Genomic DNA, 13,196 nt, shown 5'->3' on the forward strand with positions numbered 1-13,196 from the left:
GTCTAAATTCATAATGTGCCCAGCACCTGGAGTCCTGCACACAGCTTTTACTCCACCTCAAAGAAACTACAAAAAGCACAGAGAGGAGCAAAAATCATCAAAGGCAAGAAATTATTTTCATACCAGCAGGAATACAGAGTCTTGAGAAGCTCAAGCCTTTAAAACCACATATGGGTCAAAGATTATGAGTAAGAAAAGAGGTGGTTTTCTTTCTCACAATACAAGAACTAGGGGTTTCCCAGTGATTTTATTTGTTAATAAGTAAAAGCAGTGTGATGCTTGATGAGCCTGTAGGATTCACTGCCCAAATGCCAGAGGCAGGTTCAAAAAGGTTTTGAAAAGTTTATGCCTCTGTTTGTATCCTCAAGGCTTTCACACAGGATGGGTCAGATACAGCACTTGAGATCTATCAACTCACCACAGCAAGGCTGGCTCTCAGCCTCCTCTGCTCCTGATTCTCTTCCTTATGTACCCACCACCGAGGATGAGAAGAAGGTGGGCAAGATAAGGGTACAGGCTGACCTGGGAAAGCTGCTCTTCAGCTCCTGAGCCTGCAGGGGATTGTAAGCTAGGTGTGTGCTGTGTACTCAGCACAGCTGAGGTAGATATCCAAATAATGAAATGCCAAGTGAAACTTTATGAGCTGATAGACAAATATGGCAAGTGACCCTAAATGGTAGCTGGCTGTACCCCATAATACCACCATTCGCTCTGGTATATAATATAATGCAATTTGAGTGAAACTGCAACTGGTAGCTCTGTAACATTAAGAACAAAAATTATATTTTGTTTTTATTTCCATTTGAGTAAAATCTATGCTCAGCTGAACCAGAGCCATAAAGTCAAATTCTGATAAATGTCACTCTCAAGATTTACTGCTTCCTGTAAAAATAGCAAGTGCAAGAGATCTCCCTCCACACCCTTTTCTTCTTCCATTTTAAGAAGAAACATACAGAAGCTCCAAGGTATCAGGGACAGCAGCATACTGAATATTTTCACAGCACGATTTCTGAAACAGATGTTTGGCCAAAGCAAAATATGAATTTGTACCTCATATAGGGAATAAGCAGTTATCAACAGTTATCAACAAAATTTCTGGTAGTTAACAATGTTTTTTAGGGCATGCTTGTTTCTTAAATTGCATCTCTATTTAAATTGCCGTTAGCACCATACATGTTTCCTTTCCTATCCACAAACTCTTTTTTCTATATCTGTACTCTTCCAAAGTCTATAATCAAGGTTCAATTGGATCTCAAAATGCAGAGTTATGCTTTGGTAAAATAAAACACCAAAAGCATAGAAGCTTTTCACGTTTTTCTTCATTTACCCTGCCAGAGAAAATCAAGTAAAAAAATAATCAGCACTGTCACTTGAAGAAAAGAAAGAAAGAGAGAAGAAAGAAATAAAAATACTTAATATGGGTCTTAGCCAGGAGCATTTTATCCATCAGTGGTAAATGAGTCAGATATGAGTTGGCCAGGAAAAGAGCTGCTTTACCCAAAATCTGAGTTTCAAGTGAGTCATCTCACTCCAACACCAATATATCCTCCAACATAACTGGCCAGAGTTTCCCGCAAAGAGACTCTTGCTGCTGCTCTTCATCTGGAGGCCTGACCACTCCGAGCTGAAGTCGACAGGATCTCTGCCATCGAATCAGTGAAACAGCCTTGGAGCTGCAGGCCAGAAGTGTCAGCCTGGCTGACCGTGGTGGGAATTAAGAGGAAGCAAATTGACTCCTGGTGTAATGAAGGAACCCTTCAGGCTGCCCCATCAGCCACGGTGCTTCTTGTTCTGCTCCCACCCTACCTGTCACAAACAACTTTCCCAAATGAACATTCAATGCAAAAGCTTGCAACAGGTCTTCAGAAGGTGACCCTATCTATACCAGTAGGAGGAAGGGCACACCTTCTAAAAGAGCTTGAGACCCTACATGTCTCGTCACATCCCTGCTGTCCTCTGTTTGCCGTAGGAAGTGGCTGGAGAAGGGCCATTGCATACGTGGTCCTTTATTACAACAAATATTAAAAAATGTGAAAAAGCAAAGCTGAACTCATCTCTACATTACTGCTGCTTGTGTTGTTATATACCTATGGAATGGATATTGTGCTTATGTGAAATGAAGTAAGTTACACAGAACCCAAAGCGTGCAATTCCATATTGATCCTTACATTCATCAGGAGGAAAACAAAGAAAATGATGTTCAGAAGCCTCAGAAAACCTAACTCTCAATTTTGGTACAGTGGGATAGCATTTTTTTTTGTCCTGTCAGTCTCTGATGGCAACTTGGTTTCATGTGACTTTTTTGAGGTTTACAAATGTAGAGAGAGATTTCAGGACGCATGCGTGCATAGGCTTTTTTTTTCTTTTGTGCTCTTGACAAATGTCTGCAGCACCACAGAAGATATTCCAAACGAAGTCATTTTTCCACAAAACAATCCATCACAATGGATTCATCCCTACAAGAGTCCAGAACTGATGAAGTGTAATGAATCTGGCAGCCATATGAATTCCACTTGTGTTCATTTCAGTACATCCATTTTTTTCCACGTTTCTCAGCACTGCCCTGAAATTCTGTTTTCAGAATGGGTGGAAACTGTCACAGGTTATCAGTTGGTAGCTAATAACTACACTAATTAAGTGCAGTGTTAGTCAAAGGGTTATTTTGTTCAAATCATGTAGGAGTAGCCGTTGCTCTTGGTAGTTGTAGTTTTGAGTGGAGGCACATAACAAATAAAATTTTTGGTTATTCTCAGCGATGTAAAAATACACAAAATTAGCCATGCCCTTTTCCAGACAATTTATAGCTTTAATTTTCTTGCCTGCATTATTTCCAATACTTTAACTAAAATTATTTATATTTCAGAGATATGCATACACAAGTGGGATTTCTTCTGTCCCTAGCTAGCAGAAGTGTCTTGTAACCATCAGAAACTTACATGAAAAACTACATTATTCCTCAGCTGAGCACTGATTAGCACAGTCATAAATCTAAAATACATCTTGTGTACATCATGGATTCTTCTCTAAGCTTTTATGTAGTTGTCTGCAATAATCCTAGCACAAGAATAGCCGTGGCATATTAAAATATAATTACAATTGGAAAGGTAATTATGAAAATCCTGTGAACTTTTCTAGCTAGCTCTATCCCCTGTGTGTCCCTTTGAGACATGCCTCAATTCTTTGACAGATGAATGTTGCCACTGTTGCGAGGGATGCTCACTCCAAAATACATCCATAGCTTTGAGCATTGCACTAGTCCCCTGGGTGCCTATCAGTTCAGTTCTGATTAAAAGACACAACACAGTAGGAAAGAAATGAAGCAACTAAGAAGCAGTCACAATGTAGGAGCCATGGATCTTTCTGGCTCCACTCCCACCGCTGCTGTCCCTACCCACAGCTCCCTCCTTTCTCTACTGTTGTTTCACAGCCTGATGAGCTGATGAGTCTCCTTATAAGGCTTTTTTCATCTTTCCTCCTCCCTCCTCTGTTTTCTGTGTATGATGGGACCCAAGTGGTTCCACTACATTTTGTGTCTTTCTCTACTGGCAAAGACCAGGAAAGTTTGTCCTTTAAACAAAAAAATAGGAAACTCCAAAAACTTTTGCAGTGGCTTTTCTGATTATAGATGACAGAATATTCAGTGGCTACTGAGTTTTTTTCACATGTAATTGGCAAAACACACAATAGCATTTACTGCATCATTTTCTTAATTTGGAAGTTGAAAGCAATCTCCATTAATGTAAAAAGCAGATAACAAGCTGGAAAAAACAGCATTCTCACTCTTTGCTGGTGTATCTTCATCTTAGTACATAGAAAATGTTGGACCTAATCCTGGTCAGGATTGCTTTTATACTGGCACTGTTCACATAAATTCCAGGCAAGTAACTTCTAATGCCTGTTTAATATCACTTAATAATGATTTAAGTCCATCATTATTAAATTTATCTGACTGTTTGTTGAAAGCTTTTCTAGAAAATTAAAACTAAAAGGGATTTGAAAAGCTTCTACTGAGAAGAATATCGTTGATAACACTTGACCATGTCTATTTACCTCTTATGGATATTGCACTTTCTATGAAGTAGCTAGAATTAGACATGGGAAGATAACAAGGTTCTTGTACTAATCATGAACTTCAGTGTAGAAATAGAGATACCAAACCCAAAAAACTGCTAGCATAGAATATCTCTGTTTCCAGTGGCTAAGTAAGATAACTGAAACCCAGGGATAAAAAATTCCATGTATCTCAATTAGCAGATAATTTTGAAACACTTAGTCTTCCTTTCTTCATTGTTTCACTTGGCTGGAGTGAAAGCCTTGTTCTCTGTAATAATTTCATGCACTTACCTGCTGCCTTCCTGAGGGATACACTGCTCAACATCCACTGAAAGAGAGGCCATAGCAGATACTGTTTCTGTTTCCTCCCTCTCTTGCTTCTGAGACTCAGCCAGAGCACAATCCACTGGCACAGAGTATGGCTCCACTGACTTCCAGTACTTGCCTAAGGAAAACACACATAATAATTTATGGGAATCTTAGCATTTTAGCTAGCATGGTGGTACAAGAACAGTAATCACTTAGTTCAACACTGAGTGATTATAATTTAAAATCACTGTGGTGTAAGCAGTACAGTTGAAATTTCAGACTGCAGTGAAGAGGTCTATTTCTGAACTTAAGAATGCCAAGCTGGAAAGTGCTTTCATTCCAAGAGCTGTGTCACACCCTTCCCCAGAAGGTAATAAACTGGAGGAGTAACACACAGACTAATGAACACAGATTTTCAGGAAGGCTATTGGCTTTATCTACACAAGGTGATGGGATTTGAAAGCAGGGTTAATAACTAGAAGCTCTGATTTGGCACACAGTTGATGCAGAGACAGCAAAATTTAGGAAAACGTACATTGTTGTACAAAGTGCTCACACAGCACTGTCTTGAAAAGGAAAGAAGTCAGAAATGCCAGCTCAGACTGAAGTGGTGTTGCCAGAACAATCAGGTTTGTTAGTCCTGGATGTTCTTTCTCCTCCAACCTCAGGGCGTATACTAGAACAATAATTTAGTTAAAACCTTCGTATATGAACTGGCTGTTGCTGGAAAGCTGCCAGGTATCATAAGGGATAGAGCTTTCTGGTCTGCTATGCAGAAATACAGCAGCGGATTAAAAGCATGAGTATTTTCAGATTTCTGCCTGCAACAGAGGAAGTTCATCAAGAAATGCAAAAAATAATGGCAGATGACTCATCCTAAACATATAAAATGATCTGCTACTGCACAGCTATTGGAAACAGTTTGATTATTGGAAACCACATGAACAAGTACGAATTTACATATATATTTCTTAATAGTCCAGTAAAACACTGAGCGCTCACTAATTGCCAGGTGGAAGACACCTGGGAATTAGGAGCTTCGGGAAGTCTGGGAGCTCTGGACCAGAGCTTACTCAGTGTTTAGCAAGAAGCTTTCAGCAGCTGCTGCAGAGGTTGGATCAGGGTACTTATCTGGGAATTAGACGGAGGGTTTCAACAGCTGTGAAAGAGAGGGGATCAAGCAGGGGACCTTTCCAAGGACTAAAAGGAGGATTTTGGCAGCTGGGCAGAAGGCTGAGCTGAGGTGCTTATCCAGAGGGTAGCTGGAGGCTTTGACAGCTGGGAGGCCAGGCCAACAGTGGTGCTGCCTGTGCTGCAGAAAGGCTGCTGAAAACTCCCTCTTTGGTAACACAGCTCTCAACACAGTTTCAGGCTTTTGGAAGGATGAACTTTTCCCTCCAGTGAGAAAGCAGCTGTCAATAAAGTCTGAAAATGTCTTTATTCAAAAACATCATTGCAAGATGAAAGCCCAAGTCAATCTTCAAGAACAACCAGTGTGCATGGCCAGAGTCTTTCTTTGAACTCTAATAGCGTGCACGTTTGAGCAGTTAGCAGAATCTTTAAATAACGGGGACCTTCTGGGGATAAAATGTAAAGTGTATTAAGTATCCTACAAAGTTGAGATTAAGTGTTAGGAGGTTGGCTTTGCTCCAAAAACATGAAAGACAGAGCTAAAAAGTTATGTACATAACAGTAGGCTCAGTGATTGGAGCCTGGCAAATTTTAAAAAAACAAGACAAAAATATTCTCTATTATTACTGTGCTCAGAGACCATATTCTCTATTCATTAAAAAAATACACTAAAAACAAACAAAAAAGTTATATGAGCATTCCACAATGTTCTCACAGATCCTATGTGCAAAACTCAGTCTTTGCAATATACACCCAATTCAAACCCTATAATTTATGAGCTAAATGTTCACAGAGTGGGTGGGGTTTTTGTTGCAGAAACAGATGTGCAAGAAAATCAAATCTGTTGGCATGGGAATAATACCCCCTCTTGCCTATAAAAGAAATGAACCCATGTTCACTGTTGGAGTTTTCAAGGGCTTTTATTCATAAAATAAAATATTAGTACCCAGCTACCACTGTGTTGCTCTCCTGCAGCAACAATAAAACAGCATCAGTGAGGATTGCTACATCACATTCATTCATTCACACACAGGCTTGCACACCAGCTGCCCCCTGAATCCTGATTTTCTTGTAACATTAAAACTCAGGGCCAATTTAAGCATATTATAGTGGGCTCTCTGTGCCCATTTAACTGCCCTTCACTCCCAAGCCATTGGTGGTGTGCTTTGTTTCTCCACATGGAGAGTTGTGTTATGAGAGGGGCTTCAGTGATAAAGAGAGCAAAGTCAGGCCAGAAGGCAGGTGGCAGCCCCTATAATCCACTTGGAGGATCCTGGAGAAAGGAACTACATGGCAGGGTGTTTGTGGTTTGTTGGGGAAAATGTTTAAGCAGTCACAACTAGAAATAACATCCAGGTAGCAGCAGGTACCTCATGCAGAGAGGGCTCTGTGATGCTTGTGAAAAAGCAACAATAGGTTTTTCTTTAAAATTGGAAAACTGTACTTTGCAAACACCTTGGGTAAGCTGAAGAGCTTTGCAAGCTTCTTTTTATCCAGGACATTTATTTGCTGTACACAGAACATACAGGCCTTGAATGCATGTTCAGCCAAAAGATCTGCAGGCAAAGAGGTATAGAAAGGGGAGGCAGTCATAGCACGCAGCTGCAAAGGAGCTTTGTTAGGAAGTATGCTGTGCATTGACAATTAAAAGACGTCAAAAACATTGGTCTCAAACCATTCCAGTCTCTGAACATGCCATTTCTACTGTGCTCTACTGAAATGTGAAATTCTACCAGTGCTGTTACATTCATTGAGAAGAACTTGGTGGAACTCAAGGGAAAGAATGAAGCATACTCCTGGTTTCATTCATACAAAACTTGAGTAATCATGGATTGTAAGAAAAAAACAGTGAAACCAAATCAGTCTTCTAGGTATGCTTTGGCTTTCAGCATGAAAATGTGCTTAAGTCTCCCTCAAAGATTTGTGTGAGCACTGACTATTACCAGGAAATAATAAAAGGGAATATTTTGGTCACTCCTATAGGCATTTGTAATTGCTTTTCATAGATTTGGACATGCCATACCGTGTCTTCCTTGAAAAACAATGTTTGGGGTTGGTATTCTGCTGTTGAAAAGGATTGTTTAGAAATAGCCTATTACATGGGTGTGGGAACTACTAATTCCAAAAGTATTACATTTTCAAAGGAGCTTTGGATCATTGTCAATACAAAGCATTTATAGAAACTCTATTCTAGTGAGAAAAAAGTTGTCTCTTTGTTTCTAAGTATTGTAGCTTCAAGGTTTTGCAAAAAGCACAGAGGGGCTTATTTGGTATAAAATGTTGCTAATATTCATTATGAAATTTGGATCACAGAAATAGAAACCCAATATCCAAAGGCAATGCAATGATCCAAACAAATCAAACTTTCTCAGTACTTCTTGAGGTGCTACTTAACAGCCTAATGTTCTCCAGCCTGCCTAATTCTCTAAAATATTGAACAATAAAATAGATCTAGATCTAAATATGCATCACAAAGCTGCACTGAACTTCCTCAGGGCTCCTTTATGTCATCCAAGCATATTCCTTTCTAATACTTGGTCTCTCTCTAGACAAAATGAGGTAAATATAACTTTTTAGGTAGTTGCAAGAAAAGGCAGAATGTTGTGTGTAAATAAGTCCAAACCCTGAGCAGCCTGACTAAGGTTTCAGAGCAGCCCCACTGGACTGCATGACTGTACCAGTTCAGTTGAAACCTAACTGTGGCAAAATCAAGTAATTCTGCAGAGCTCTGGACTATGTTCTCAGATTTACACTATATATTATTTCCTAAATCCACACCTTCTCTCTCAACAGCCATAATTTGTATTCCTACTCTTCTGTTTGTCTGTTTCTCAATTCACCGTTTTTTTAGTTTCAGATCCATTTTCCATTACATGCTTTTTTTTTTTTTTTTTCAAACAGAATTGCATCTCTTTCCCTTGTGTCTGTGGGCTGTGTGTAGCACTCTGCCCTTATCATTTGCAAATCTGTTCTGTCTTGCACAGTACACAAATCTCTTTAACCTGATGACTCCTTCCAGATCATTAACAGATTATTAACAGGAAATTTTAACTCATGAACTACCCAAGAACATACCACTCAGCACAAAGGACTTACTGGAATATATTATATACAGCTGGTTTAATTAGAGCTTTTCCATATTTAGGTGTCTAGTGGATATACATGACGAATTATAGACTACAATCAATTTTCTTTGTCACTTTGCAACTAAAATTAGATGGAGATTTCATGGACTGCATGAGCAGTGAATTTGGCATGGTGTCCATTTTAAAAACTGCATTTATTTTATGTAGATGAATCCCAACCTTTTGTGGTTCATCTCAAATGAAGGTAAACATTTGTTATTCATTTGTTATTCTAAAGCAAACAGTAGAAGTCAGGAAGCTCCCACTGGCTCAGTAAAATGGCAGAGACCAGAAAATTAGAGATTTTAAGGGATGTGTGCTTAGTTGGATTAAAGCAATCGATGGCACAAAGTTCTTCAGTGAGCAAATGCCCTAAAGCATCTGGGTAGTTGAGGGTCAGAGCACACAGGTGAAGCCCTCTGTCTCAGAAACAACAAAAAGATGCAATTTTTAGCACTGCTCCGTGGATCAATGCCCATGCAGTGCTTTTTAGCATTATCTCAAGGTCCTCTGAATCTCAAAGTGAGTACCTTGCAAAGGGCGGCAGAAACACAATCTGAAGAAACTGTTTGTTAGAGTTCTAATTTACCTGTCTGTTCACTGACAAACATGTATTTCATCCAAGCTGCTCTGGAATGAAAAGATTTGGGAATATTCAGGAATCAGAAATGATTAAATAATTTTAATGGGTTACTTTTCAAGGCTAAATATGTAGCAGGAACAAAGAAATGTTGAAGAAACAAAAATAAAATCATATTTATACATAAATATTAGACACACTATGTCAATTTATGCATAAAACATTTTCCCACTCTTTTCTCTGAAACAACGTCTATGACATTAATTAATAGTAAAAAATAACCCCAAGCCCATTAACCCACCAACTCAAAGTGAGAAACATACTTTGAATTTCAGTGGTCTTTTTTAAAGAAGCTATTGCATTCATATTGGGGATTTGGTGCACAATATCTTCCGGGAGAGGTTCCAGCTGAAAGAACAGAATAGAATAATATAAATAGTCAATAAGCCACAGGGACATAAAACAAACAGAAACAATCTAATCCTCAGGAAAAGCTCAGCCCAAGAACTGGTTAATATGTTGCTGGTATCAGTTCTAAATGTATAGTCATGATTTTGTTTTCTGTTTTCCAGCCATGTAATTGAATTCCAAGGGGCTTTTCTATTGGCTGCAAGACTAATCTATGGAGTCTCTGAAGCAGGTGCATGTCTGTGTATTATTCATTAAAAAATGCTAGTTATTTGTGTAATTTTTGTAGGTTCCTCACAAACCAAATTCCACTGCGTCTGTATACGCAGCTGGGCACTCCAAACAAAACCTTGCTGAAGCTGCACTGGAACCAAAGTGTGCACTCTATTATCTTTATTTTTCTGGTGTTATTTCATCTAACCATCTTACACATTTTAAGGTTTATAGGGGAAAACCATAAAACACAGTTGCTTTTACTAGCTTAACATTAATTTCAAGTAGCATTTAAAGTAGTAAATTAAAAAATGGTTATGCAGATTAGCAGTAAATTTCCCTAAGTAAGTTTTTTACAGAATCATCTGCATTTTGATTTCCTAGTTTTAATTGTAAATTCTTTGAGTAGGGCTGCACTAGCAGAAAGAAGTGTTTAGTTACTGCATAATTATTTTTGCCCTGCAGTGGATAAATATAAAAAGTAAACTGTATTTTGAATGTCACCCCCATTTGGTTTTTTTTCCACCTTCCACACATTTTCTCCACGGAAAAAAAAGCTAAAAAATTGTTTGGGCTAAATGTTTTTCCTTGCACTGTAATAACTATATTCTCTTTGAACTAGGCTAAGAGTCATGAAGCTCTTCTGCTTCTCCAGGTAAACTGCCATGACTGGGTGTGCAGGTTTTCATTCTGAGGAGTAGCAACTGTGTCAAGGTGGACAAAAAAGAGCAATCTCAACACCAGTCTCTCCTCTCTAAAGCGAAGCAAGTTCAACCACCACTGACAGAAGACATCTGTACTGCACACAAAACTCCTTTCTTAAGTATGCCTGAGTCTATTTTAAACTAGGTCAAGTGAAGCCCACCCAAGGAGCTTCCTTTGTGAAGTTAATAGTTCAGTAGCCATCATATACCGTCCTCCAAGCTGCTACCGCTGCATCGCTACTCACCAGCTAGATAAAATCAACTTTGATCCAAGCACACACAGTGGGAAGAAACTGCAGTGTGGATACTCCCTCAGTGATGCTATTTTAAGCAAGCTTAGCTACAAATCCCAAAACTTCTGGGATCCTGCCACTACAATCAGCAGTGAATGCCTGTCAGCGATAAAGACATTGCAAATATCACCAGTCCTTTGGAGTCTTGGTAACTAAAATGAACAAGGCTGTTCATGTCATTATTTCCTTAGAAGCCCATATGGGATGGCAGCTGGAAGATTTTCTTCTGGCTAGAAACGATAGCACTATGTTTTGTTTTCAAATAACATAAATCAGTCCATTCTGCTCATTAATCCAGTATGCAGAGAAGTGCTGGCTGGACCTGACTGGGTCCCAGCACTACTTGGTTTACAAAGAGGCCAAAGTGCAAAGAAAGACTGTTCCTATCTAAGATGTATCATGGATTAGCACAAAGACAGAAATTACAATAGAAATAATACTTCAGATACTTTTGCAATACTTGAACCACGTCTACTTTATCATCCTCATAGGTGGCTCTATTTGGTAACTCTTTCAGGTGCCTGGGGGGAAACTGCCTATTTACGAAAATGCCAACAAACAGATCAAGCTTTACAGATTTTAGAGCAATAATCCATATAATAACCTTAATAATCTGTACCTTGAGTTATGTAGATAAATAGCTTTTGCTTTATCACTAGCCATTTTCTGTTTAAAGTAATCAATCATTTGGTCAGGAATAATACAAAACCCTGAAGTTCTGTTTGGTCATGCTGGGTGCAGGAACACATAAGGGACAGCATGGAGTAGTTTTAGGTTCTGTTTCATCAATTTCCTAATTCCTAAGGCTTTGATGACCAATTCATTTCCCTGAAACAGAACAAAATAGCTCCAGGCCATAGCAGTAGGAATGATAGTAAAAGGTATGGAATTGCCAGACAGCAATATGTGAGAGCTGTGTCTTGGTTTGCCCTTTGAGAGTAAGATTCTTTAGGCAGATCTTTTGTACTAACTATATGCAGACCCTTTGTACTAATCATCAAGATGGAAACAACTGCTGTAGAGACAGTTAGAGGAGATTTTCTATTTAAAGGTGGATTTTTTTTCCTTCCTTAAAGTTGGATTTTTACAAGACCCCAAACACGAAAGGTTGGATTTTCCCTAACATGTCAAAACCACCTCTTTATTTATCAGTATAGATTAAAACAAAACAAAACAAAACAACAACAAACAAACCCAAAACAAGTAGGCTGCATTTGAATATTTAGACATATCAGGTGAATATTTAGAAATGGCAGAAGTGTTTTTAGAAATCAGCATAAGCCAATGAACCCTTAAAAGAAGAAAAAGGGTAAAACATCCAACACCTATCCTGATCATTACTCCATCTGTTAGCACTACTAACAGTTTTGTAGGTGATGTGAGTATAATGGGCTTGTTTGATCATTTCCCTAACTCTTTTTTTTCCCCCAAAACTTTCATTTTACATTTCAAGCTTGGCTGAGGCAGGCTCCTAAGCCTTTCTTTCTCCTCATCCTTAAGTACAGCCCTACAGACCTTCTTTCATATCAAGGAAATTTTATCAGGCTCCACAAGTGAGTTCATTACATCATATATTTTCCATAGCCCAAAAGGAAGTTCCTTTACAAAATCACTGCAGAAATAAAGCCAGTGGGTTATGGCAGCTACTTCTATACCCTTTGAAATGAGACGGTCTGCATTCAAATGAGGATTCTGTTGGCAGTTATCTACAGTTACATACAACTGTATAGACACAGAGGTGTCCCTGGGAAATACCAGCAGTTAGACCCAACACTGAACAAAAGAAATTACTCTACACCTGGCATATATGGCACCATCACCTTCCCTCCTATACTTACTGGCATTCAGACCGTGAAGTCTATTAAATATGGAGGCTAACAGAAATGAAGCTGAACAGAGCACTAGAAATACACCATTAGGAAAGAAATCTCTCAGAGAAGAACAGCTCAAGTCTGCAGAAATAATCAAACCACTGGAGAGACAGTTTGGACCAGACACAAAGGGTCACATTTTCAAAGATTTTACATGGCTGAATTGGGCTTTCGTGTTCAAAGTAGATTAATGTAGAAACTCCGTCCACTAATCATTTTCAAAATAGGAAAAACAATGTAAATGGACAAAAAAAAAAATCACTTGGTATGCCAAAATCTGCCAGAGGCATATCAACAAATGTTTGAAGAAGGAATTAATGATGGAAATTTCATGTGCCCAGAAAGGGATCTGAGTTGATCCTTGGGAACGTGGAGAGAATCTGAAACTACAGCAGTCTGTATTGAGCTGAAAATTCTAGTAATATCCATGTTGTCTTCAGCACTGTCACGTTTTAGAGTACCAAGATTAGCTTCACTGAAGAATGTTGTGGAGTGCAGTTAGAGATTAC

General features: G+C 38.8%; 1 protein-coding gene across 8 annotated transcripts in view; it reads right to left on the minus strand.

Annotated features, from left to right (window-relative positions):
• Positions 1 to 13,196, minus strand: part of HDAC9 (histone deacetylase 9) — a 457,129-nt gene that overhangs the window by 11,074 nt on the left and 432,859 nt on the right. For all 8 annotated transcript variants that reach the window (XM_066196204.1, XM_066196228.1, XM_066196196.1 and 5 more), the window contains 2 exons: positions 9,522 to 9,606; positions 4,345 to 4,498 (listed from right to left, as the gene is read on the minus strand). In XM_066196204.1, the coding sequence (XP_066052301.1) occupies positions 4,345 to 4,498; positions 9,522 to 9,606 (239 nt within the window). The remainder of the gene's footprint in view (positions 1 to 4,344; positions 4,499 to 9,521; positions 9,607 to 13,196) is intronic.

Source organism: Chamaea fasciata, unplaced genomic scaffold (assembly GCF_029207755.1).
Source record: "Chamaea fasciata isolate MVZ Bird 193981 ecotype frontalis unplaced genomic scaffold, bChaFas1.0.hap1 SCAF_1, whole genome shotgun sequence".
Taxonomy (NCBI): domain Eukaryota; kingdom Metazoa; phylum Chordata; class Aves; order Passeriformes; family Sylviidae; genus Chamaea; species Chamaea fasciata.